The sequence below is a fragment of the Embiotoca jacksoni genome, unplaced genomic scaffold (genome assembly GCF_022577435.1).
Source record: "Embiotoca jacksoni isolate LCO1_2020_lvr unplaced genomic scaffold, fEmbJac1.0.p SCAF_26, whole genome shotgun sequence".
NCBI lineage: Eukaryota > Metazoa > Chordata > Actinopteri > Embiotocidae > Embiotoca > Embiotoca jacksoni.
Window position 1 is genome coordinate 5435968 of NW_027185377.1, and position 27812 is coordinate 5463779.

At 45.2% G+C, this 27812-nt stretch overlaps 2 protein-coding genes and 1 long non-coding RNA gene across 8 annotated transcripts in view; 2 read left to right on the top strand and 1 right to left on the bottom strand.

The window, feature by feature from the left end:
* The window catches only part of LOC138204793 (calcium/calmodulin-dependent protein kinase type II subunit gamma-like), a 32269-nt gene extending 16131 nt beyond the window's left edge, over window positions 1-16138 (bottom strand). For 3 of the 6 annotated variants that reach the window (XM_069160296.1, XM_069160295.1, XM_069160294.1), the window contains exons 1-7: window positions 15852-16136; window positions 13445-13539; window positions 6828-6887; window positions 3768-3822; window positions 3433-3498; window positions 1803-1875; window positions 379-481 (exon numbers count right to left, since the gene is read on the bottom strand). In XM_069160296.1, the coding sequence (XP_069016397.1) occupies window positions 379-481; window positions 1803-1875; window positions 3433-3498; window positions 3768-3822; window positions 6828-6887; window positions 13445-13539; window positions 15852-15916 (517 nt within the window). In that variant the 5' untranslated portion in view covers window positions 15917-16136. Of the gene's footprint in view, window positions 1-378; window positions 482-1802; window positions 1876-3432; window positions 3499-3767; window positions 3823-6827; window positions 6888-13444; window positions 13540-15851 lie in introns of all 6 variants that reach the window. The other 3 variants (XM_069160297.1, XM_069160292.1, XM_069160293.1) reach the window with 2 other exon arrangements.
* Window positions 16139-21293: 5155 nt separating this feature from the next.
* Window positions 21294-21962, top strand: LOC138204797 (uncharacterized). The gene is made up of 3 exons (XR_011178821.1): window positions 21294-21380; window positions 21465-21636; window positions 21879-21962. It is a non-coding gene; the product is annotated as an uncharacterized lncRNA (long non-coding RNA).
* Window positions 21963-22252: 290 nt separating this feature from the next.
* On the top strand, window positions 22253-27057 carry LOC138204796 (NACHT, LRR and PYD domains-containing protein 3-like). Its single transcript, XM_069160303.1, has 6 exons — window positions 22253-24049; window positions 24733-24894; window positions 24994-25167; window positions 25293-25460; window positions 26115-26161; window positions 26252-27057. Exons 1-6 carry the CDS (start codon window positions 22293-22295, stop codon window positions 26770-26772), a joined length of 2829 nt encoding a protein of 942 aa, XP_069016404.1. The 5' UTR covers window positions 22253-22292; the 3' UTR covers window positions 26773-27057.
* The last annotated feature ends 755 nt before the right edge of the window (window positions 27058-27812 follow it).

The following is a 27812-nucleotide window of genomic DNA, read 5'->3' on the forward strand; positions in this document are numbered from 1 at the left end:
TAAATGAGAGTTGGACTATTATGCAAGACCAGCTTATGATAGTGTAGAGTCACAAGCAAATGCCCATTAATCATCTCGTCCTCGCCGGAGAGTCAGCCAAGCGCTGGCAGCTCGGCTATAAGCCAAGACACAATGACCTAAGCATGAACTGGAAAGTGGCAGTGAGCCTCTTAAGCAACGCTCCCACAAATACTCTTTGGCTTCCAAGTGGCGGCAGATGTGTCTCTATGCAGACTTGCTGTATTAAAGACGGCCTAATCAGCAGTGATTCACGCTCATTGAAGACGCTATCTGATGCTAAACACCCAGGTGGAATGATGGATCAGGTTATGGTCCAGCACATTTGATATGAGTGTGTCACTGTTTGTGTTTTCTTACCAAACCAAGCCTGCTGGTCTCCCTGCACTTCAATAGCAAGGCCAAAGTCTGCCAGCTTCACTGCAGCTCCCTTCATCTTGCTGGCCAACAACAGGTTCTCCGGCTGACACACACACACACACACACACACACACACACACACACACACACACACACACACACACACACACACACACACACACACACACACACACACAGTGAAACAGAATGTAGAACGAGAGATTGCGACAGTGAGAGACTGATACTTACGGGCACTCTTCAGTGAAGCGCTTTCTCAGAAATATTTATATTTGATGTATTTTGTCACGGCTCGTGTGGCGGCGGGGTAAAGGTGTGAGAGGCCGGATGGAGAGACAAGAGGAGGAAGGGAGAGGATGAGTAGATGAGAAATCTCCACGGCACCTTATATGGGCATGGGTTCGTAGCCATAGAAACCACTCGGGAGTCATTTAGGCAGCGCCGCAGACTGCATGCTAAATGGAAAGTGTACTTAGCGAGAGGCAGCGTGTGTGGCGGCGTTCTAAATGGCCGTTGTTTGGGCAGCGGGACATAAAGGGCCGCAGTAAAAAGCCCACTCAGGATAAAAGGCCAACAAATCAGACAGGCAGCGCTCGAGGTAATAGCGTTATTCTCCGCAACAGAGCGCCCACACGCATACAAAAGCCGCCCACACACGTCTCAGACATCCCTTGAGAGGTTTTTCTCCACACGTTACAGCCTCTGCTTGAAAAGGTACAATTTAATATGTATTATTATCGCCCTACCGACCACAATTATGATCATCATCTTAAACTGGGTTAAGTACAAAACTGGAGGTAGCAGAGAAGCTCTCTTCCTCTACTCTTCACCTTTGAGCCAATCAGCAATTTGGGACAACTCAAGTCCCTCCCCCCGTTGCTCCACGGGTGGTGTGATGTCACATGGGTTGTCCTGGCAACTCCCGTGGTTCATCTGTCTTCACCTCCTCCTTCATAATGGACCCCCCACCCCCTTCGCAGTGGTACAAAGTGTGCTTCACGCTCGTATGTGTTGTTTGAGTCCTTGTCTTTTCCTTGCCATAGGTGAGAGACGAACCCGTCCACGTGATCATGACTCACCATCTCTGTGCTGCACATGAACACACATGCATGCATGTGCACATACACACCCTTACAGAGTTCTGGTCAAGGACAGACAGGCTGACAGATCTGATGACAGATAGAGGAACGGAGGATGGGAGGGGGGGGGGGGAACAAAAAAAAAACGGGTAGACGGGGGAGGGACGCAGGGGAGAAATAAAAGGGATGGGAGCAAAACTGCCGAGAGGAAGAGAAAGGGAGAAAGAGATAGAGACAGAGCAACCGAGAGCCATCTGTGTGTTGCCATGGCCACGAGCAGAGGTGTGTGTGAGTGTGTGGTTGTCACGGCAACGGGCAGCCACTCACCTTGAGGTCTCTGTGCACAATATCATGCTGGTGGATATGATTGACACTCTCCAAGATCTGACTAATGCAATGACTACGGAGAGAGAGGAGGGGACAAGCGGAGAGGAAGACGTGTCAGTCGCTGCCCTTCATCACAAAAACATCACATATTACTACTCAACACGATTTGCGTGTCATGTGTTTGGCTGAAGCCGGCTGGATTATGATGCGGCTACAAAACCGATGCACTGTAAATCTGACAACATGAAACTGGAGCCGTTGTACATTTTTAATGACTGAAATATGAAGTTTAGACAAATTGTGTGTGGGCAAAATAAATATTTAAAAATGTGGGATGTAGATAATGTCAATCGACACAGCAATTCTGATAATTATCTGATCGTTTATGCCATTTTCCAAGCCAAAATGCCAAATAGTACATTGTCACTGCTTCTTGTTGGATGAAAATTTTCACTGTGGGCTTCAGGAATCTATGCTGGACATTCTCACAATTTTCTGTCATTTAATTGACAACAGTGCACCAAGAAAAGAGAAAACAGAATTGGATTAATCGATAAAGAAAACAGCTGTTAGGATCCCTAAAAGAATACAAAACGGAAAAAACACCTCCGTTGTAGTCGATGTTGGTGGATGGAGAATTAACAGTCAGTTGTATCACAAACATTTCTATATAATCACTATTATTTTTCAGAGACATTATTCAGGTACTGTGGTTTAGATAATCAATACTAAGTAACTGCGTGTGGGAGGCCTTACAACACACAGTCAATAAATCTCTATCCCAGTAGCAATTTTAATAATGGGGGCGTCAATTCAGCTGCCACTAAAACCATTGCCATTATTTCTCTATTCTGGCTGATGAGCATGTTTCACGCTGGCCTGCCAGAGTGTGTTGGCTCACCATGCATCTTGTAAAATCTTTCCTACAAACCATCTGATTACTGTCCCACAGACCGAAGCGTCGGCCTTCACGGTTCCACTATTTGAGGCTCATGTTCATGTCTCTGGAAAGGTTAATGGGTCAGAGGTCGGGCCCAGCGAGGGAAAAGTGTGTCAGTCGTAAGCCGCATGGCTTTGGTTTGTGTGCTTGCATGTGCATTTCCAAAACCCCCCTCCCCTCCCCCCCCACCTCTTATGGACAAAATGACGAAGACCCCTAATACAATTGGAGACAGAACTCACAAGCTGCACAACCACAGGAGAAAAGAAGAAGAGGCGGCTTAGATATGTCGCAAAATGTCAGAAAATTTTGTAAAACGGCCGATACGATTTCACAGAAGCCACAGTGACGTCAAACTAACCAAAGTAATTTCACACCAAGTAATAAAATGTTCTCATGTTTGCATTTCTGCCTTATAAAAGGACATAAACTCAACAAAAACCAATAACCGTTGTTGATAACATTCACTGTTGATTGACTATTTGTTTCCGCGCTCCTTAAATATACAAGGAAGACATTTCCTGACAAGTATACAAGTAAACCAATTACATGCGCCACCGTGTGCCTGTGTTTTCCCTCGTATGAAATGAGAGAGTGTATTCATATATTCAACAGGATTACGCTGTATGTTTGCAGCGTTGTGTGCGCGCCCATGTACATGTACAGAGCAGCTTCATACGGGGCGCTCACCTGGCATCGGCCTCGCTGTAGTACTCCCTGGCTACGATGTCTTCAAAAAGCTCTCCTCCTGTCACCCTGGGAGGGGGGTGAGGGAAGGAAGGAAGGAAGGAAGGAAGGAAGGAAGGAAGTGAAGAAAGAGGCAGAGAGAGAGAGAGAGAGAGAGAGAACCAGGGAGGCAGCAGAGAGAAGTTGTTAGCATACACAAACAAACCGCAGTCACACACATAGATAAAATGTCACTGTGTGTGTGTGTGTGTGTGTGTGTGTGTGTGTGTGTGTGTGTGTGTGTGTGTGTGTGTGTGTGTGTGTGTGTGTGTGTGTGTGCGTGCGCAGAATATACTCACAGGTCAAAGACTAGGTAATGAAAGCCTTCCTCTGAAATGCTGTCATGCAGCCTCACTGCAAGTGAGAGGACGGGAAGTGAGACATAAAGACAGCAGTAAGGTAAAATAAATAAAAAGGGGACGAAATTTGACTGTTAAATTTGCCCATAAAATGAGGCGGAAAATAAAAATTAAAAAAAATAAAAATATGTGAAGACGAGACTAAGGCAGAGCTGGAGAAATAAATGTCAACCAAGATTGTAATGTATTGATTTTTTTTTAATTTTTATTACCAGAGATCTGAGAGCATCCAGCGGTAAGGCAATTAACCAGCATTTAATTCAACCCCACACTCCCTACCACTATTGAAACTGAGTGATGATGTCTGGAATGCGTTTTGTTTGGGGGACAAATCAAGGATGGTTTAACATGTATGTTAATGAACACTCCTCATATGCACGAGATGTGCCTGCTAAGAGGAACTGCAATGGTAGTTTGTGATGACACGGCATGTTTTAAACCAAAGTGGCACGTTCGAGGTCATCATTTCTCCGAGCTGTTTTAAGAGCCTGTCGCAGGCACATCTTCCATCACAACCAACTTATTAAGGCTCTTTCTCCTTTAACAGTCTTCCTTCTAATATTTCAACCTATCAGCCACAAAATTCAACCCACTGACAGGGAAAGAATTAAGCACAATACAACAGGCCAGCAGCAAACGCTCCTTTCGGGGCATGTGTGTGATATGTGCCTCAACCACCAGGCAACTAGGACGCTTCGCTATTATTTTTGCCAAAAACAAATAGTAGTTACTGATGCATCTGCCCTGTTGACATGTTATTAAGTAGACACAGAAGCTGTGGCGACAGTTCTGCAGAAGTTAACTTCATGTCGATCCAAGAATATGCAGATTAATTTGGACATCCACTTAGAGCAACTTGTATTGTTGTGTTTTGTGGCAGTTGTTTTTTTCTCCTGTCACTTTTATGGCTCCGTTACAGGAACATGTCCCCCTTTTTTTTTTTTTTAATAAACAACACAAGACCTTTGCAAATAATAATAATAATAATAATTTTAAAAAAAATAGGAGGTCTGGGAAATATATACATATATTTTTTTGTGACAAAAATCCTAACTGTTGCCTGATGGAGACAAACTTGGTCAAGAACAGAAGTAGAAGTGGCGAATAGAGTAATGAGCTCTGGCTGCCACGATACTGCGGTTATGCGGTAACCACCCGAGCCCTACTGTCAACTTAACTAAACAGCAGCAGAATGACAAAGCAGGATCGAGGCAGCAGGATCCAGGCATTAGAGGATGGGGCTTGATATACAGCTTAGGTTTAGCGTCAGGAGGGAAACCGTTATCGTTATGTAAAGTGAATATCAGTTGTATAATAAGATGAAGTAGGATGCCCCTGCAGCAAGAAACAAGAGCGACTGCTCTTTCCTCCTCCTCCCGTCTTCTCGCTCTCCCTCCATCTGTCTCTTACTCCTCCCGCTTTCCTCTCTCCATCTGTCTCTTATTTTTTTTTTGCGCCCTCTTTTGTCTAAAGTTTGAACGTAGACAATGCCAAAACATGTCAAAAAAAGAGGCGAAAGGACAAGAGCGAGAGAAAAATCTACACGGAGGGAGGAGGGAGGTTGGGGGACAGGAAAACTAGGCGAGGGGCAAATGAGTGCCGGGGGGGGGGGGGGCTGACAGAAAACTAGGACACGAGGAAAAAGAGAAATAAGGAGTGCAGTAGGAAAGGTGTCATTGATTTGTAATTTTTCCCCCTTTGTGCCCTTTTAACACCCGTCTGCTCTGGGCATCTTTATTAGAGTTGCATTATGCATTTAATTTTGTCATCATTGTGACATGAATTTTTTATCAGAAAGGTTTAAAAAAAAAAAAAAAAAAAAATCCAGAGGACATTTTTCACAAACTCATCTGACATAGACGATGACTCAGCAAGAGTGTGCTTCAAGTTAACCTTCAGTGCCCTGTTACTCTGGCTGATCTGTTAGCTTCTCTTGTCACAACACACCCTCACTATTCTCTTTATAACAACCATCATTTTGTGTCATCACTGCCAGATGCAGAGTTACTTGAAGGTAAATTTCACATCTATAAAATTTGACCCATTGCATTGTGGGACTGTTGGCTGAGAGTAGCACACCTGCCAGGAAGACTAATGGGGTTTTTTTTGTGTGTTTTTTTTTGAAGGCACGATAAAGTGGAGACTTTCTTAAATACAGCGTACTATAAAGTAAAAAGAAAATTCAACATAAGCATCTTGATATTAATTGTAAACAGCGATATTAAAATACAATAAAGGCTAAAACCTGCTGACGTCAGTCATCACGAGCAGATTCCACAGTATTTCTTTGCCTTCTCTAAACTACAAAAATAATTTTAGTAGGTTTACGTGTGACTCGTATACTCATCATGAATTCTATTTTTGATCATATTCTGATTATAATGTTCACATGAAACCCGCTATCTTCAGGCTAAACTCGGGTTTAATATGATAACTGTTGCAACGATAACAGGTTTACTTCAGTGGAACCAAACAAAGCCTGTCAATCAAGCCCTTATTTCTATAGATAGCCGACAGGTGCAAAGAGAGTCGACTTTATGGCCAACATTGGGCCTTTTTTTTGGGTCAGCGTGTACGCTGGATGATATTAAACCAGGTTACTGTGGTACAGGAAAGACATGGTTTATATTTCTATTTACATGACTTTATAATTAACGCTTCTGACCACATGTCTAATTTCCCTGTAATTTCTGTATCAACTGGGTCATTGAATTATTCTGAATTTGAATGCTGATTTTTGTTTTGTTTTTTGTTTTATGCTTACATGTGCATTAATGGGAGCACATTACCAGAGCACATGTGTTTATGTAACGCACCGAAGGATTTCCAAGGTCAAAGATGAACGGTCATGCTCTACGTATCGATTCTGATGGGCAATATTTGGGAAATTCTCTGGTGCAAACACCAAATATTAGGATTGCGTTTGGCTAAAGCAAAGCAACTACACAGAACTACGCAGAACTACACATCACACATTTGGTCACGTGCGCAGAAACTCACCAATGTTGGGGTGCTTCAGGAGACGGCAGATACGAGCCTCTCTCTCAAGCTTCTGATGGTCTGAGGGGACAAAAATGACAGTTTAGACGAGTTCAATCACAGAGCGGAAAAGTGTCTAAATGATTTAAGCAGCACATTAACAGATCACATGATAGTACAGTGGTCAGTTAGCAAATTCATTTCGGTGAAGTCAGCATTTATGGTGCTTGTACAGAACAACTGTACAGCTGTCTATCGTTGCTGAAAGGGTTGGATAAAATAACAAAACACATAATTCTATGTTCCTGTGGCGCATGTGTCAATAAAAGGTTGATCACTAATTAATTCTTAGTCACCTGTTAGACATGTTTACTTTATTTGATGGGCGATAGTCGAGCCACAGACTGGAAAGGTAGAAGAGGGAGCGAGAGCGTTGTGACATGCATGGAATGAGGATATTGTGTTTATATGGCTGAAAATGTTAATTTATTAAGTGCTTAAAGCTCCAATCATCTCTAAAATGTACGTCATGCAAGGGAGTCAATAAAAACCAGAACGGTCATCGTATACAATATAATCCGGCTATTTTCAATGGTTGTACTGTATTACTCAAAGTGTGACTGTCTAATTTCTGTCGCAACAGGTTCCTGCAAATGTTTCACAATTTAAAAACCTTGTTAAGAAATTCAAGAAGGAAACTTTTCAGGGCAAACGGTAGCAGATCAAAAAAGCTTTGAGTTGACATTGTGAATCAATCAATACACCTTAAATGTCAATATGGCTGTATTGTTGACTTTATCAAATCAATTAAATATACATTATTGACCATTCCATGTAAACTTGCCAGGAGACGGCAAGGTTGTGTAACGGTGGTTACACAACCTCAGAAACAGCGTTCTGGTACTTCAACAAATAGCACCACAGCCCCGGTCTCAGGCACTCGACCACTGGGAACCTCGTACTCACCAATTTAGAAAACATCATATTGGTCGTATTTGTCAACAGAATAACCACAAATGTCTTTCAGTCAGAAAAGAAGTGCCGCCTGTGATGACCAATAATCCACTTCTCCAAAGTTTTTTGTGTTTCTAGCAGGGGTAAGAAGGCTTCGTAATTAAATGCTTTCTTTATTTGTCTTTTTACTTTGCATTTATTGTTGCTGTTGTTGTTTTCTACTCTGTTGCGCAGTAGCCGACACACAAAGTTAAAACAGTTGGCTGCGTTTAAAAACATGGATCTATATTTCATACCATGCCTGCCCGCAGGAGAACGAATTTCTTCTACTTGAATGATCGGGTGATGAACCTCGATGCAGTGATGTGATTGGGTGTCGGCACCTGAAACTTGCGGCACTGCGAGTATTGTGCCGAATGGTCGTGATCAGGTTTGGTCGCCGCGTCGCAGCCAGAACGCAACGCCGCCAGCTTTAAGACTTTAGTTCAAACATGCTAAATAATCCGTTTGTTCGCAGCAACAGGAGCAGGAGTTTGCACAACCGTGAGCGTACGTGTTTGTGTGTGTGCAAAGCGTCAGGTGTGAAAACCAGTTAATGAACACTGCGGTGTTTGCACTTTAAGCCGGGAGGGGATGCGAGCGTGAAACACACCCTCGTCGTGTCCAAACCAACATCCGCGTTTGAGGATTTTCCAAAATCCTGTAGCGGCGTATGTGAACATGTGCGTGTTTGTACGAGATGTCAGTCTGTAAACCGCACGCCACTTTGAAAACGACCCAATCTAATCACCGTGGGATGCATTAGCCACAACCATCCCTTAGTCATGCAGCTGAGGTCAGAGGTCGCTCGGGGTAACTGTAAAGAAGATCCAATATGAGTCAGTGTGCGGCTGTGTATGCGTGTTATCACGGTGGCGAAGCCAGCTCAACCCCACAGCTCCATGGCGATTACACCACACAGAAGCAGGCTCACTCAGATTTGCATTCATTTCCCCAGCGCAGCAACAACCGCAGATCAAATTCGCACGCCGTTGCTGAGCAATCACCTTACCGAACTGTTCCTCTACAGGTGTGACACAGCGTGCACGGGCGTAACCTGACGGCACACTATCGGGAGAACAGCGGCATCACTTTCCGCATCCCTCTCCGTGTGCTTCTACATCATCTCTGGCTGTCAAGTCTGCCGAGTCTCTCGTCTCCTGATTCCCTACAACTTGTTGCCGATTCGGAGGCGCTCGGAAGCTGCAGTCAGGTGTTTTGAAGCTGCGTCTTCCATCCTGCAACACGGCGCTACGCTCGGCGGCACGTCTACCTTCCACTAACCTCCCTGTCGTCTCCCTGCAGGTGTAGATTTCCCTCATCGGAGAGAAAGCCAGTGAATAAGGGAGAGACCTGAACCTCCTTCTAATTACACCAGTGACGCAGGACGGAGAGGCAGACAGAGAAGGAGGGAGGATTACATGAAACGTCCATTTGCTCGAAGAGGATCACAGCTCCCCTGTGTGTGTGTGTGTGTGTGTGTGTGTGTGTGTGTGTGGGTACGTGCGTGTGTTTGTGTATAGCCGTCTACCATGGTGCAGTGTCACTGCAGCACTCACTAATTCATTCAATCTCCTTATTTGTTGGTGCGAGAGTGTGTGGTAGAGGAAGACAGGAAAGAGAGGGCTGGAGGGTAATTACTGCCACTTCCTGCTGCTCTCTAATTGGCCATCTGCTTTGCCATGGGGCGGGCCTACAGCCATCTTACATCAGCTGAGGAGGATGGAGTGGACCAGACACATACACATAACACACATAACACACACAGAGACACACAAACACCCCTCTCGCTGCCACACAAAGCTGACAATCTGACTGAAAGCTTGAGGATTCAGTTCAATCTGTTTCGGGCAAGTTTTCATCCAAACTGTTGGAACTGGGAAACACTGACAGAATCAAACACAGCATGTCAACACTGATAATGTAGCAGCATTTCCAGAGGATTTTTACTGGATACGGCTCTTCATAGCATTAAATATCTTTCACTTCCTTACTCGTGGTGTAAAATAGGATATTGTTTCGGTGCAAATATCCAACGATGCGTTCCAATTCCTCAATTTTACTTTTTTTTTTTACTCAAAGCACAAGATGTTTGACCACATAACGTGCGGCTATTTAAAATGTCACATGCCATTTCAGAGCTTTGTGTCCAAATAGTCTACTTTTTTTTTTTTTTTTCAGAGCGTGACCTTCTTTAGTCGATTGTTTTCAGCGAAGAGGAGCAAACGTGACAGAATGCCGAGAGAAAAAGCGGTCAAATCTGCCGGGGGGGGGGGGGGAGGTTTCAGAGCGCTCCCGACATTGTTTCCATGTCTGTTCGGAGTGATTCTTGTTGAAACCCTGGTGACGTTGCTCCTTTTCTGGCCACCAATTAAATAATAAGCAGGGCAAGACTCGTCCCCCTCATCACCCCAGTAACCAAGAAAATGGAGAAGTTTGTTCTGGCTGTGTCCGCCTACCCGGAGCTTTATGCCAGTAACTATAACAACGGAGACAGAAAAGCCCGTCGATGGAAGGAGATCGGTCAAACACGGGATGTCACTGGTCGGTGCTTTTAGCATCTCATGCCCGGTTAGCTTGTTGTTGGCTACTAGTCAACCCTCTCAAACGTAAATTAGCTGCCGGGCAAATGTCGATCACGAACAGCATTTTTTTTTTTTTTTGCCTCTAGCTGCACGAGCATTTCATTCATAAAAGTCTAACATATAAATCCAGCATCCTTAATATTTTCAGGGAATTTCACCCTTCACTCTTCAGTCAACGGAGGAGCCGCTGTAACAGCTCCCAGGAGACGCTCATCTTTTATTTTGAGATGATTCCGATGATATGTCGATTGAGGAGTCGTTACTTCTTTAAGTCAACTTACAACAACTTATCCAGCTGATTCGACGTCCCCGCATTTTGGTAGCCATTATTCTGCCACTGTTTTTCATGGCTATAGCTGCTGTAGGTAGTCAGCTGGCTCGCCACATAGAAAGATGACGTTCCCGCTATGACTGGTCATCCTGCTGAACAAGTCGGACACGTGGGAAGCGATCTAAAGGTCTTGGCAGCGCTCAGTATTAAGGTAGTCATTAAATTGGATAGTCTGTCTCACTCCGACTGACATGCACACACTTGCAGCAAACAATGCAGCAGCCATCCACTTTCAAGACTCATTTCAATCATCAACAAAATAAAACGGAGCATTCATTCTGCCATCTCGCATTACACCAACGCAGCACTTTGCGCACTGCCATATGATATATGACTGCTATGTATATGACAAACAGTTTGTAATAGACACATTACCGATTTAGATTTGAACTCGGTTGGTTCATTACATTGCTGTTAGTGACATTGTTTGAGTGATGCATTTAGTTTACTTCACTAAACTTATTCTCATCTTTGCCAACCGAATAAGACCCTACCTGGTTGTTTAATTGACGTTACCACAGTTTAAGAACCCTCTTCTCTCTTGGATGATAATCAGGCGTCTGTCTTTAGGGTAATGAGTGAGCCGAGTGCTGCTGCCCACTTGCATTCATCCTGAGCTGCCTATCCCGCAGCCAACTGCCTACATCCATCCCTGACATCACGTCTTGCCTCACTTCCCTCCCTCCTTCCTTCCTTCCTTCTTTGGTTTCCTTCCTTTCTCTCCCCGTCTCCCCTTCCCCCCCCCCTCCCCCCCGTCTCCTCCCTCCCCCTCCTCAGATTACTGCAGTGTTTACCAGAGCTTTGAGAGACTTACCCACCAGGCCACGCGTGAGGTCACACTCGCCCCATCGGGCTAAAAAAAAACCACCCAAATCCTACCGGGCAAGCTGCCTGCTCACGCACTGGCCGCCTGGTGTGGACGATGTGTTATGTTTTGCGTGTAGGTGCATGTTGCGTCGGCACGGCAGCCTACTGCAATTCTCCTCATCTTATTCTCTCCTTCGCTCACTCTATCATGTCTCCTCCTTCTCTGTCTCATTTCACCTTGCTTTACTGGTATGGAGCGTCACCGAGTTCCTTGCAAGACTTTGCCGTTTAAAAATCAACCTCCTCCTCCTCCTCCTCCTCTTCCTCCTCCTCTCCTGGCCGGCTTTCTTCTCCCCTGGCAAACACGCACACATACACAGGCCTACATTGTACTCCCTGCCTCTGCAAAGAGCCAACAGTTTTCTGCTGAGGCTTTACTTTTCCTTGGTGGGACGTTAATACTAGAAGTTGCCCTATGTGGACACTTGATGGCAGGGATAGAACAATAATAGCATTACAACACACTCACACAAAACAGACATGCTCTATTAGTATTACTCTCTGCCCTCTCCGTCTCTCTTTCACGCGCACACACACACACACACACACACACACACACACACACACACACACACACACACACACACACACACACACACACATACCATCAGACACAGACAACAAGAGGGCAAACAGGGAGGCACCTATGGAATCCGTGGGGTCTTAGTGGTTGATGAGATACATTTAGCATAAGTGGATTAGCCTCAATACAAACCAATCCCCCTTTGCAGAAAGAGAAGAGAAAGGCAATGAGTGAGAGAGGCTAGCTGAGAAAGAGACGGAGAGATGTAATGAGAGAGTGCAGGAAAGGAGAACAAAGGAAGCCAGGTGTGTGCGTGTGCGTGTGTGTGTGTGTGTGTGTGTGTGTGCGTGCGTGTGTGTGCGTACGCCAGAAAGGAGTCTGCCGGTCCAATTTGCCAGATCCAAAAAGGAGAAAGCAATTAAGTATCTCGGTCTGAAGCCAGGGGAGGTACTGACACAGTGACATGAGCTCACGTCATCATTACGACATGGCATGCCACATCAGCCGTGCACATGTGGGAGTGGAACTCTGCAGGGAGACGCGCAACCCTAGCAACAAATGAAATTCAGGTGCGGACCGTGGAGCAACATGAACACGTCAAATCCGCAATTAACTTGTGAACAGAGAGAGAGAGAGAGAAAAAAACTTTCTGTCCTGCCATTTTTTATCGTTTCATTTCAGTCACGTGTGTGTGTGTGTGTGCGCGTGTGTGCGTGCCCTTTCCACGTAGAGCTCCTCTGAATTTTAGATCAGTTGATTGTACAGCGGTCGTCTAATCAGACCACAGAGCAGCGACTGAGAGTCATTCAATATAGTGTTTAGAAAAAGCATAATTAAACTATCAAAGCGATTGCTGATAAGAATTCCCAACAGACACGATGACTGAATAAGATATTTCCTCGGCTATTGGAGTTATGTGCACAATTTCCATTGAGGCTTCGCAATATGATGACACATAAGAGTGAGATGACATGAACCAGCCAAGACTTTGCCACACAGTACTAGTGAAGTTACAACTTCAATATCTCTAGTAGGCCATAGCAGACAAAGCTGCAAATCAATGAGCTGAACTGCTTAATGGGAATATGGAATTCACAGGATTTATCTATTGATAGGATGAAGTACCTTGACATGTCAAGTGTTTAGTTCACTGGATTAGCCGCAAACAGGCATTTGCACTTCTTATTGGATCTATTCGCTACTTCTCAAATGGAATTTACAGAAACTTCAGCGCATACCAGGCGGAAAAAGAAAATTGCTCTACTTTCCGATATTTATCAGAAACAAAACAAACGTGCAGATATCAGTGTCTGTCTGAGTGTGAATGGTGTTACCGTACCTCTTGCAGACAGCTTCTTAGTGTTGATGATTTTTGCAGCATATTCCTGTCCTGATGACTTCTTTACACACCTACGCACCACTGAAAAAGCTCCCCTAAGAAGAAAGAAGATGAAGAACCAAAAATTAGCTTCATCTCACGCATACACAAAGTGTGACATTTGAAACTGCATCCACACATGTGGCAGGGGTTTTGTTTGTGTATGAAAACAAATCTGTCCCAGGTTGGGTTTTTTTTGTGTTTTAGAAAAAAAAAAGAAGAGTTTTATACAGTCATTACTATGACAGCATCAGTGTATACAACCGGAAAAGGTGAAACAATCAAGCGAACCAGCAGCAGTACAACCTGCTCGTCAAACATGACTCACGCTGATATCAGCCACGGTATTGGATTAGAAATGAATGTTGCTAATCTCCGATATGGTCACAATACAATGCAACCTGGGCCCCAAAGGAAATCCAGTTTGCCACAGCCAGCACAAAGACTGGGCTACATGTCAACACAGCGATAATCAACATTTAAATCATTCACAGTTATAAATCTGCGCAAAACATAGACGGAAGTGCAAAGTACACTACAAGACGACTGCTACCCCGAAGAGTTTCATATTGACCCAGATGAAGGCTGTGGTAAATGTACAACTCGGAGCATTACAGAAGTAATTATACATGATTCCTGTAGTGCTTAGCAGCCTGCAGTTTCTAGCCGTTCCACAGTCATCCTGAAAAAGGAAAGCTGCTTGCTTTTTTTTTACTACCCTGGGTGATATATGGAGAGCTGATACTTTCTGCTGCACTCCGCTCTGCTCTCAAGTTTGCATTATTTACCACTAAATGAGAGGTGACAGGTGACACAAGTACAACTCGGAGCCTTGACGTTAATAACCTATGACGGAGCAAAAGGCATTAACAAACGGCTGCAGAAATGTAAGCCGAAGTGCGTGGTCAGCCTTGGAGAGGGAGAGGAGAGGGAGGCCAGATCCGCTGTGCGGGATGTGCGCTGTAGGTGTGCGCATGTGAGCGAGTGCACTGGCTTGTGCAATCAGTGTCATCGATTACTGTCAATTATTAGGGACAGAGTGGAAACGGCAGCTGGAAATTAAGGCCAGTGTATCTTTACGAGGCCGATGTCGTCCTGCTGTCGCTGATTTTTGGGTACAACAGGGAGGAAGAAGAGGAGGAGAGGGAGAGGAGGAGGAGGGGAGAGAAAAAAAAAAAAAAAAAAAGCCTTCAGCGGCCAAGAACAACAGATGCTGCCGCCGCTGCTGTAACAGAGGCGGTAGCGGTCCGGTTTTCTTGCCGTCATCAAAATACCGAGAAAACACGTCACTGCCTCCCACACAGTAAATGCCAAATTACCTGTTTATAACTGCCAGCGTTTGAGGATTAGCTCCGTTTTTTTTAAGACCCACAGCGACGATGCATTTATTGATAACGTGACGGTGTGTGTGTGGGGGGGGGGGGGGGGACCAGCTGGTGTGCGGAGCGTGCAGGGCATTACAAAACAGTGTGCAAACATGAAAGCAAGGCGCAACCTGGACTGAATAACTTCCTCATTAAGTAATCCAGGGGTACGTAGCGTTACTCAACACGGTCACACAAATCATCTGCAGCTGTTCGTGTGGAGGGGGGGGGGGGGGGGGGGAGAGAGAGGAGGTGGAGAGGTGGAGGGGGGGGGAGAGGAGAAGAAGAAGAAAAAAATAAAAAGAAAGAGTGGTCGGCCTAGTTAGCTCGCGATCACCAGCCTACGGAGCCCGCAACGGAGCTGTCAAGACCCCGGCGCGGGGGCCGGTGAAATGTCACAGGGCTCCGGCTCCGCCGCCTCCCCGGGGCCCCGCCGACGGGTCCGGCGGACCAGAAAATACCGGCTAAGCAAACGCGGAAGGGCTCGTACCCAGCTGTTGCTGCACCCCGCCTACGTGCCCGTTTATTTCCCCCGTCACCGGCGACTAAAAAAGACGCAACGCGTCGCTGGCTAAACTCAGGAGGGAGTGGGGGGGGGGGGGGGTAGGTTTTTTTTTTTTAAATCAACATCGGCGTGGTCGCCCCGTTGGCGACCAACTGAAACGTCAGGGAGCCCGTTGTAACCGCGGCTAAGTTAGCCGATAGCGGCGGTTAATTCAGCCCGACTCGCACGCAAAACTACAACCGACCACGCTCCCCGTTAACGGACACCGACGAACCGGCCGACGCGCTCAACGTGACAAGTCTTTTCCGCTATACTTTTTTTTTTTTTTTTTTGGGGGGGGGGGGGCTATCTTGTCGCCTGCTAGCTCGGCTAACGAGAAATAAATGCGCGGCGAGGTTGCGGGGGTGGAGGTGGAGGTGGAGGAAAGGAAGGAAGGTGGAGGACGAAACGACAAGACAAAACACGAGACACACAGTTAACGTTTACGGCTGCCGCTTACTTCCCGAGCTCCTCGTACAGCTGGTACTCGTCGGTGAACCGGGTGCAAGTAGCGGTGGTTGCCATGGTTGGAGCCGTGAGAGGGCGGGAGCCCGAGCCTTTCTTTTTGTTTTTTTGTTTTGGGGAGGGGGTGAAGGGGGGGGTACGACGACGGCTGGCTGGCTGGCTTGGCTTGGCTTGGCTTGGCTTGGCTTGGCTCTCGTACGAGGTCCGGGAGGAGGGTAGCCTAGCCTCCAACACTGGAGTACCTTTCTGACAGGCGAGCAGGACTGAAGAGGAGAGAGGCGAGCAGAGACGGAAAGGGAGGGGCTGAGGAGGAGGAGGAGTGATGATGATGATGATGATGGTGTGTTCGTGTGTGTGTGTGTGTGTAGTAAAGGGGAGGAATTCTCGCGAGAATAGGCTCGTGCAGCAATGAGACCAGGGGCCTTCGGTTCCAAATGAAGTCACTGAAAAAAATGTGGGTAGATGCCGCTGAGTTGTTTTAGACTTAAATCTTTTGGAGGGCTTGAAGCTCACGGCGAGATGACATCCTTGTTAAAAAAAAAAAAAAGGTACTCGGCCTCGCGACGGTGCAGATAACTGGCTTAAAAAATAAATAAAAAATAAATAAATAAAAAAACCTCTGGCACTCAGTCCCCCTCTCTCCGCTCCTGTCTTTAAAAAAAAAAAAAATATTGCAGTGATCATCCCAGCAGCATTTTTACTGCACTGGTTGGGATACACCCAACCCTGGGTCACACCTCACTGCAGCAGAGGCAAACTGTGACACACACACACACACACACACACACACACACAACGCATAAGTGCGTGCACATACGGACACACACTCCGGGGATCAATATTGATTAATGCAGGTCTTGCTCTCAACACAGGAGGTCTTTCTCACTGATTTAGCCTTTGCATTTCAGAGCGTGTGGTGTGCTTGTATGTGCACAGAGAGACGGGGATGGGTAGGAGGGGAATAGTGTGACAGCTGGATCGGGTTTCCACTCACTGACGAGCACGCACCTATATTTTTCCACAGTGTGTGAGGGCTGTTAGCTCGGCGGCGCTAAAAGATGGTGTCACGCAGATCCAGAGTGCCTTGCTAAATGTTTAATGTGGCATGAGTGGGAGGCCATCAGAGGACAGGCGGGTGGGGGCTGGAGGGAGCCGTAGAGCGTACAGTTATAGAGGCCCACGGTCGGTGTGTGTGTGTGTGTGTGTGTGTGTGTGCGTGTGTGTGTGTGTGTGTGTGCGTGTGCGTGGCTGCCTGCCTGCTCAGCACTCCAGCTCAGACGTGGGACCGTGAGCGGCACATAGACGCTGTCGGAGGGAAAGAGAGCAAAATGGTGATTTCACTTGAAAATCTTTACGCGTGGTTGTCAGCGTGGGAACACAAAGCTGAAAAACACTGAAAAGTTCAAATATTACGAGGCCGTATCTGCAAGTGCAGCCCGCCGAATCGGTGATGGAGAGCAGGGAAAGGAGGCCAGCGTGTGTGCGTGTGCACGTTTGCGTGTGCACGTTTGTGTGTTATGTGCAAGACAAATGAGCACCGCAACGTAGGCTACTGGCCCTCTCCTGCCCTCCTTTTCCTACGTGCTAACCCTGCTGCCTCTCCTCCTCTTCCTCCACCTCCTCAGCCTCCACAGAAGTTATATAATGGTGAACTCCTCAGCCTTTGTTATCTCACACCAACCACACACTACGCCTTGCCCGCTTCATGAGAGACAGAGGAGCAGAGGAGGAAAGAGAAAGTAGGATGGTTTCAGCTGAAATCCACTTTCTGTGAAGAAAAGAAAGAAAGTCTGAGATTTTTCACGTGTTATTATTATTATTATCATCATCATCATCGTTACAGTCAGACCTATTACCATCTTCATCTTAAACAACCATCATACAGAACATTGTGCACCGTGTCTTCGTTCGTTAACGTGCACAACGCTTCCCCGTGATGCCAGACCACCAGGCCTGATTCTGCAATGGAAAAAAGGTACATTAAGATGGCAGCTATTAATGCTGACATCGCTTACTGTTCCCATGCCGCCCTGCAGGGGAAAAACAAAACATGCAGTGTCACTTAAACGGCACTGGGATGTTGATGTTCCTGCACTCTGCACTGTCCCAAGCTCACAGGAAATGCAAACGGTGGGGAGCTTATATGACTAGATAATTATGGTCACATGGTTTCCGCACCAGGTTTAAATGCAGCAGCGACCGAATGGAGATGTCACGTTTTGGGTTGTTGCTGTTAAGTGCACCTCGCAGTCTTTGCTGAATCTATAGCTGCAGGACAGTTTCATGAAGCCAGTTGAAGTTATTTTTGGAGCCAACAGCCCTGTGATGTGATCTGCACAGCCAAAATATCCCATTCCTGTTAATAACAGACTCCCATCGCCAACCGAAGCTGTGTTTGTATCCAGAATGGACTAATTGTGCGATCAGTTGCTTCAGTAGCGGCGATACATTTAGGTTTGACTTTTCCTTTGTTGTGACTAATGAGGGTGAATATGCCATCTGTTACATCATCACAACCGAGAGGGCGGACGGGGCCAAGAGCTGAGTCATGACACTCCCGTTCTCCTGCGCTTTGGAGAAATAATCTGACTAGGGGGGGAAGTGAATGAGTAAGACTTTCTCTTCCTTCAGCAGATACTGTCGTGATGCCTCGGAGCAATAAGCTACTGACCCCCGACTGCTCAGCAAGCCTGTCGTCGACGGTCGTGGCTGCGTTGTGCAGCACCCGGGCGTCAGCGAGTGGAGCAGCCTGGGCGGAAAGCAGGGTGGTGCTGATGAAATGTCAGCGTGCTCAGTCAGCTCGGACAGGATGAATAACTCGTGGTAAGTTTTTGGACATTACAGCAAAAAAACAAACAAAAACAAAAAAATTAAATAAATAAAACAATAAAATAAAAATAAAAATCAGAGGCCACATGTACTCAGCACCTGTTCTGGATGTTTGGAGAGTTTAGTTATTCAAAGTTCGTAGCCTCCTCCATTTCAGGGGCGCTGCCAGAAATTCAGCCACATCCATACCTCATCGAGCACAGCACGCGCAGAGATGCCTCTGATTACTCCACGTGGACGGCTGAAAACTAGACCCATGAGCTGTCTGGCATCTCCAAGCTGCCAAGGAAATTTTAAAATGAGATGCACAGTTTTCAAGCTTAAAACAATTCGTTAGGTGCTGAATTCTACGGTTCACTGAAGCGCTTTTTGGTGCTCAGTCTGGCCATCGAAACATCCCATAATAAAGTCCCTCCAGTGTGTGTGATGGAAGACTAGCTAATAATTCATTTCAGTGCTCAATCCCTCCTGTTAGCAACACTGTCAAGAGGGAATTTCACACTAATAACACAGTAATATTGGAAAATATCCACCTAATTTGTCTGAACTCAGACTGCTGGCATTAACTTCAGAATATATTTTTGTACAGAACAAGGACAGTGAATTTTGTCCTCCATCAATCGCAGTCAAACAGGTCTTTTAATGGCAAATATGAATGAATGACTACATCAAGGTTGTCGTGGACTTGTGGACAGAAGAGAAATGACTTGAATCATGTTTCGCTGTGCATTAGTTTACTAAAATGTACAATTAAAGCAGCTTATTGTTTGAAATAATGGAGGTCTTACGAGAGAACAGTCTTCAGGAGGGCCTCAGATATTAAAGCAGGACCCACATGAGTCACGGTGCTGTGTCTTCGTGCACTTTCTCATATTTCCCCAAAAAGTTCGACTTCATCTTTTTGTTCTTGTACTTTTTCCACTACTTTTAGCTCTGTTATTATTAGACCAGGGCAAATGTGTGTGGGTAGAATGGGATGCAGTGCACAGCTCTCTCCACTAGAGGTCCATTGAACGCAGAGCTGAACAGAAGCTGCACTTCTGAAAGTGAAACAACTGAAAGTCGGTGTTATTATTAGAACGCCTGCAGAAGGGAATGAGGAGGACGAAGAACAGCTTCTAACAGCAAAGTATTTGTGAATATCCCAAAGGTGAGCAGCAAAAAAATATTAAGGAAGAATTATTTTGATTTAGCAAAATCAAACCCGACTGACAGTAATATAAACTTTTGTATAGCCTAAATAGTTTTTTTTTTTTTTTTTCCAGTATACAGGAAGAGCTTTTTAGTGTCTTGTCTGACTTTTCTTGTTTTCTTAAGCCCATATTTCATTTGTTTGGATTTGTCTTCAGGTTCAGTTCATTCAATTCATAAAGAATTTCCCCTTGGGGATTAATAAAGTATCTATCTATCTATCTATCTATCTATCTGTCTGTCTATCTATCTATCTATCTATCTATCTATCTGTCTATCTATCTATCTATCTATCTGTCTATCTGTCTGTCTATCTATCTATCTATCTATCTATCTGTCTATCTATCTATCTATCTGTCTATCTATCTATCTATCTATCTATCTGTCTATCTATCTATCTATCTATCTATCTGTCTATCTATCTATCTATCTATCTATCTATCTATCTATCTATCTATCTATCTATCTATCTATCTATTCACTGTCAGCTGGGACGGAAGACACTGGAAAGTGAAGACACTTGTTCGGTTTCTCTTCATCACACCGTTTGGTCTTGGACCTTACTATGTGAAGTGTCCTGCGATGACCAATGTTATAATTTGGTAGGAAAATAAAATTATATTAAACTGACTTAAAGTCAGTTTAATATCAGAGAACATAGTTTTTGTTCCTGCAGGAAAACTGGCTGAGCATAACTTGTACTTTGCTTCCACCATGTGTTGAACAAGCAGCGCTGCAGCGTGCAGGACAGGAAGTTTGAATAAAACTCCGACCTCATGAACAGTTGTACACTAGACTGGTGTTTAATGTCTAATATGTGTAATGGTTTATCTCCACACCAGCTGACTTGCTGAAAGTTAGGAATGAATTCACCTGAGCAAGTGGAAAAATTGTTGAAAGATTATCTGAACTGGCGTGCTAATTTGCTCATTTGTAAATCTTAGTTAAATTCAGCAGCAGCTCTGTGTCTAAACTTCACACAGCTCACACAATTTTTACGAGGCCAACTAATCTTCAAATTTCTGTCAAGTTTTGGTGTTTGAAACATTTCTGGATTTGTAGACGTTACATGACTTCAAATTCTCAAGCTATTGTCTTTGTGTTTGTTGTGATATACTTTGTACTAAATACTGATATTTTGCTTGAAATATTTGTAATAAATACTGCAAAACAGTTTTTTTTTTGTTTGATACTAAATCATCCTGTTTTACAAGATCGAATAAATGGAAATTGATATTTCCAATAAGGATAATAAAATCAGACATCTTACAGCTGTTTGTTGTTTTTTTTTTTGTTTTTTTTGTTAAACCGAAGTTAATTTTCTCGTAAATGAAACTGTTAGTTGACTTAAGGAGCCTTGAAACAATGTCAGACTTTGCAGACAAGAAACACCACTTCCTGTTTTCTTTGCCATCAGGAAGGAAACACGTGACTTTCAATGAGCTTATGAGCAGGCACTATTAGTGTGTGAATCCGATGTCAATCACCGTTGGTGCAGCGATAAGTAAGCATGTCCTTTCTCTTTTCATCCATTCGATTTTATTGGTAGTCCTGTATTTGGAAGATGGCTGTTTGTTCTTTTATGCAGGTCGCGTGACCGTCTATTTTATTGTCCGGAAGTAAATTATTTTAAGTGTACAAGAAGATGAAGACCAATGGTGAGGAGGGTCCATTGACAGGAACTATGTGAGGATGAATGAGCTGCAGGAAAAAAATGGAGCAAAATACTGGAGCTGAACAAACAAATGAGGTCTCTGGAGGTAAGGACGTCCAATTAAGAACAGAGGACATTAATCTTCTTTGGGCCAAAGGTCATTAGGAAATGAAAGGCTGCCGAGTTCAGCTCTGAAACGGCAAACAAACTGATAACCTTAAAAGCACCAGATTTGTTTTAATCTTCCTTTAGCAACCGGTTTTCTCCAATGATCATTCACTACATGTTCTATTTTTATTTAAAAAAAAACTGCTGACGCTGACTTTTGTGGCTTTCTCTCCGAGTCAGGTCACTCCACCCAGGCTTCGGTTCATCATTTCTATCCCACAAACACGGCTCAGAGCGGCGGCAATGTGGTCGCTCCTTCCTTCATTGGTTCCAACATCGGCAACGTAAACATCAGCATCATCTCGACGAGCCGAGGTAAACATATGAAAGGTAGGAGGAGAGAGAGAGAAACTGGGGTTTGGGCTCCGCTGATCTTTCGCTTCTTTTGCAGGATCTATTGTTTCATCTAAAGAAACACTGAACCAGGACGTTACAGAGAGCTGTGGTGATCAAAGTGAGTACTTCTCCCTTTACTCTGCATTTAGGAATTTAACAGAACTTCCCGATTGTTAAAAAAAAACAACTAAACTTAAACGAGCTTTGACCGCACTGTCTGCTACTCTACAGAGGAAGTTCAGTCACTTGCTCGAGGGGATGGCGACGGAAGCAAACCGAATACCTCTCAATAAAATCTACACAGAGCTCTACATCACCGAGGGAGGAAGAGGGGCAGTCAATGAGGAGCATGAGGTCAGACAGATAGAGACGGCGTCCAAGATCCACGTCACTCAGGAGAAATCAATCCACTGCAGTCAGCTGTTTGTTTCTCCACCTGGACGAGACAGCTACGTAAGATCGGTGCTCACAAGGGGAGTCGCCGGCATCGGGAAAACCGTATCCACCAATAAATTCACTCTAGACTGGGCAGTAGAGAGAGCAAATACTTACCTGGAGTTTGTATTTCCTCTCTCTTTCCGGGAGCTGAATTTGATGAGAAAGAAAACCTACAGTCTAGTTGAGCTTCTTGGTGTCTTCTTCCCGGAAATAAAGGACGCGGGAATCTTCACTCGTGTTAAAAACAAAATACTGTTCGACGCGGGAATCTTCACTCGTGTTAAAAACAAAATACTGTTCATCCTGGACGGTCTGGACGAGAGCCGCCTCGCTCTGGACTTCCACAAGAGTGAAATCCTGTCAGATGTGACGCGGCCAACCACAATTGATGTCCTTCTGACCAACATCATCAGAGGAAGGCTGCTTCCTTCGGCTCTCGTTTGGATCACGTCACGCCCGGCAGCTTCCGGTCAGATCCCTCCGGAGTACATCAATCTAGTGACTGAGGTTCGAGGGTTCAACAACCCGCAAAAAGACGAATACTTCAGGAGGAAAATTGGCGACGAGAGCTTGGCGAGCCGAGTGATCACACACGTGAAATCCTGCAGGAGTCTTCACATCATGTGCCACATACCGGTCTTCTGCTGGATGGCTGCGAGTGTCCTTGAGAAGAAGCTGGCGACCAAAGACAGTAAAGACATGCCGACGACTCTAACTCAGATGTACATCCACTTCTTGTACTTGTATGTGGAGAGCACGAAGAAGAGGCTGCCCGGGAGAAGAGAGTCAAACGCCGACTGTGTGAGAGATAACCTCGTCTCTTTGGGTAAGCTGGCTTTCAAAGAGCTCGAGAAAGGCCACCTGATCTTTGAAGAGAAAGACCTCAACCAGAATGGAATAAAGGTCACCCAGGCGTCCATGTTCTCCGGAATCTACACGCAGATCTTCAGTGAGGAGCTGATGCTGTGTAAGGAGAAGACATTCAGCTTCGTGCATCTGAGTGTTCAGGAATTCTTCGCCGCATTGTACGTCTTCCTCACATTTCACAACGACAACGTCAACGTCCTGGTCAAGAAGTCGTCCGCTTCCCGACGATTCCTATTCAGACAATCGTCAGAGCTCATCCTGTACAAAGAAGCGGTGGAAAAGGCTTTGCGGTGCGATAATGGACATTTTGACATCTTCCTGCGCTTTCTTTTGGGTCTGTCTCTGGAGTCTAATCACACTCTGTTGAAACATCTCATGACCAACAACAGAACGAACAAAAACACCCGGCCAGAGGTCCTTAAACACATAAAGGAGAGGATCAAGGCCAATCTGTCTCCAGACAGGTGCCTCAATCTCTTTCACTGCCTGAACGAGCTGAACGACCACTCGCTCGTGGAGGAGATTCAGAGCTTCCTCAGCTCAGGCAGCCTTAACAGAACCAACCTTTCCCCCGCCCAGTGGTCCACTTTGGTTTTTGTGCTCCTGACCTCAGAAGAGGAGCTGAGTGTGTTCGAACTGAGCAACTACACCCAGTCGGAGGAGGCTCTTCTGAGGCTGCTGCCTGTTGTGAAAACAGCCCGAGCGGCAAAGTAAGTCCTTCTCAGGGAGGATTTTTGGCTAGCTAACATCCACCTATTGCCAGTGCAAGGACTTTGCCTGGGGGTAGTTACTCTTCTAAATAGGTAGCAAAAACATGAAATAGGTAGTATAGGCACAGACTGCATATAAAAGTAAACGTAGCTTACAGATCTGAAAAATGACGGTAATGTGGAAGTGCCCTAGACTGCAATACCACCGAGGCCCGCTAGGGGGCTGGCTCCAAAAAAGGCTCCGACTCCATGGACTTCCATTCAACTTTTCTCATGAAATACAAAGTCATTGATTTTTTTCTTTTCACAAGTCATTTGGGTTTTGTTTGCAAGAGTCCCTCCTTATTAGTTTTCTGTCGGTCAACCTGAAAACAATTCCGTCAATAATTAGATATTAGGCCTCAAAAAGCGCCATTTTAGGGGCTTGCTTTGTCCTGCTGCCCTAAAGAGGCCACAAATTTGATTTATCTTCCTGCAATGTCTTTTCAGAGCCAAACTGTAAGTGGAAATATATTTTAATTATGCATGATAATGGGCTGCTGACTGGAATTTTGTGTTTGCGTGAGACTATATTTCTCCTATTCCATGCAGGGGTGGATAACATCCACTATAACTAATCCTGATATGAGGGGATATTTTTCATGCCATTTTTTCTCTTTCTCGTGCTGCCTCTCCCTCTGCAGTCTGAATGCATGTAACCTCACTGCGACCTGCTGCGAAATCCTGGCGAACGGAATCAGCTCATCCCAACTTAGAGAGCTGGACTTGAGCAACAACAACCTGACAGATGTTGGACTAAAGCAGCTCTCTGGTGGACTGAAGAACTGCAAACTGGAGAAACTCAGGTCAAAATCCAACATGTTTATTTCTTTTTTTCCATTAACTGTAAGCACATTGTTTTTTTAAAAACATTTTTTTAATCATTTTCTTTACTTTCGGTTTAGACTGAAGAGCTGCAACCTAACGGAGCAGAGCTCGGGTGGCCTGGCATCGTTAATCGGCTCCCCTTCTTGCCATCTGAAAGACCTGGACCTCACTGACAATGACTTTCAGGACGTAGGAGTGAAAAAGTTCTCGGGTGGATTGGGCAGTCCTCAATGTAAACTGGAAATACTCAAGTGAGTGCCCTGAGTGCAACTCTATACCTGATCAATAATTACTAAGGGTGTACAGTACATAGCCAGACATGCAAACTCAGCTGTTGCCGTCTTTGTTATGGATATTTCTGTGTCTCTTCTTGAAGTTTGGCCCTGTGCGGAGTGACAGAAGAAGGCTGCACTTTCCTGGCGTCTGCTTTGAACTCATCTCGTCTGAAGAAGCTCGACCTGAGCTACAACCACCCGGGAAGCTCGGGCCTGAGGCTGCTGTCCGCTCTGCTGGAGGACCCACAGTGCAGCCTGAACGAGCTCAGGTATTGATGGTGTCAGCTAGAGCCTGAACGATACATCAGCTGGTATTTCGTAGTTTTTTTTTTTTAGAACAGTTGATATCTCTGAGTGCGTCGGTCGATAAATAATAAGACATTTCAGTATAGAAATGCTGACGACATGCTGTGAAACATTTCATAGTTTGTTCACCAATCAGAGTCAATTCAAACCATAGACTGTATATAAAAGTGAACGTAGCTTTCGGGTCTGAAAAATGAGGCCAATGCAGAAGTGACCCAAACTGCAATACCACCGATGGCCACCAGGGGTTGTCTCAAAAAAGGCTGCGACTCCCATTCAACTTCTCTCATGAAATTCAAAGTCAACAACTTCAATATAGTGTTTGCTAAAGTTGCTCCTTCTTATTCGTTTTCTGGATAATGAATAATTAGATATTAGGCCTCAAACAGCGGCGTTTTTGGGGGCGTGTCTGTTTAATTGACAGGCCTGTGGTGCAGTCAGGTTTCAGTTACTGGTGGACAGGAACCCGAGTTCAAAAATGTTCAAACAACACTACGTAACGGTTGTATTGAATTTTGCTAATGTTACTGGCATGAAATGCTAAATTGGTCGAGGACTCCTTTAATAGTATTAAATAAACCCGTTTTTAGAAAACTATTATCTTTGTTTTGTTTTAGTGTGGAGCAGTGTGGTGAATCCAGGATTCAGCCCGGTCCAATAAAATGTGAGTAACCGGCACACTGGACTTCCTTCCAAACTCATAAAACTCAGTCACCAACAGTATGATACCAACTCACGATTCTCAATCCATCAGATACCAAGAAACTCACCCTGGACCCAAACACAGCACACACAGATCTTTCTCTGTCCGAGGGAAACAGGAAAGCAACGCGTTGGACCAAGCAGAAAACTACCGATCTCCCGGAAAGGTTTGATTTCTGGACGCAGGTGCTGTGCGGGGAGGGACTGATGGGACGCCACTACTGGGAGACAGAGTGGAGAGGCAGAGTCTTCATCGGAGCAGCCTACAGACGGATGCGCAGGAAGGGAGAGGGCAACGACAGCTGGTTAGGCCGAAATGACTCCTCCTGGGGCCTGAACTGCACCAAGGACGGCTACAAGGCGTTGCACAACGGCGTGAACGCTGCTTTAACACCCACGGCCAGCTCCAGGAAAGTGGGAGTCTACCTGGACTGGTCAGCAGGGACTCTGTCCTTCTACAGGGTCTCGTGTGGGGATCACACCCTCCTCCACACCTTCCGCACCACCTTCACCGAGCCAGTCTACCCCGGGTTTAATCTGGGCTGGGTCGACTCCTCACTCTACTTGTGCTGAGTGTTATTTTTTTTGGCATCCAGCCTTGCAGATAATAGTCGCTTGTTAATTTCCTGGTTTGGAGAAATCAGGCTCCGCAACCCCTGTTCCACTCCGGTGCTGAATTTCTGAGCCCGATACTGTTATTGACACGCTATTGAGACAAATGAGCTTCATTCAATATGTTGTTGGAGTCATGTTTTAAGCTATGCTAGAAGCGTGGCCCCTGCATGTGTGGTAATGTCGATCGGTCCACCACGTTGAGCCCGACTGAAATTTTATACAAATATTTTTGCACCAAATAAATGAGTCTTAAAGTTTTGGATGATTTTGACTTTCCTGCCAGTACCGTCATTTTTGTTATTAAGTAAAATGTCCAGACATCTACATTTTGTACATACATCATAGCACCTTTACTGGGTCGAAAATGTATTTTTCCAAGCCCACATGTAAAACTGTCATAGCAATCTGTTCTACTTTGTCTTTAGTGCTAAACAGACCTGTTTCACAGCGGACATTTTGTCCTGAAGCACGGGTGGAATTACAGATAGCTCCGTTACAGTAAAGAGGACGTACTGGGCTAATTTTATCCGTCACATATCGTCATTTCCCATCAAGGAGGACAAATTATCTTCGTTAAAAGGTTTACAGTTTTCATTTCCACACCTACAACGGGAGGAGGCGGAGCTCGCAAGTACTGGGAGCTGCAGGCCAATGAGAAGAAGGTCGGTATTTAGGGAGGTGGCCTTAAAGAGACGGGAGCCAAAACAGCTCGCCAGACAGACGATGAACTGAGGGGGTGCAGAAAGTCCCCCCAAAAAAACCCAAAACTGAATCATGTAGTTTTTCTGCTGGAGTCTCCCAAAAAAGAACAAAAAAACCTGAAGAAGAGCAATGAGGTCTTCTTTAAGTAAACCAAAACAGTGTCACCATGCAGAATAATAGGACCTCCTCCAAGTGGAAAACAGCTATCATGAAAAATAAGAAAAAGTGGGAAAAAAATAAAAAAAAGTTCTGTAATGTGGGAAAAAAAAATTACAAAAAAAATGGGTGAAAACTAG

What these genes read in the sequence shown, in the direction of transcription:
- LOC138204796 (XM_069160303.1), top strand. Translation starts at nt 22,293, where the DNA reads ATGGCGACGGAAGCAAACCGAATACCTCTCAATAAAATCTACACAGAG. An exon ending in AAAACAGCCCGAGCGGCAAA is followed by an intron (nt 24,050 to 24,732) that starts GTAAGTCCTTCT and finishes CTCCCTCTGCAG; the next exon opens with TCTGAATGCATGTAACCTCA. An exon ending in TCAGCCCGGTCCAATAAAAT is followed by an intron (nt 26,162 to 26,251) that starts GTGAGTAACCGG and finishes TCAATCCATCAG; the next exon opens with ATACCAAGAAACTCACCCTG.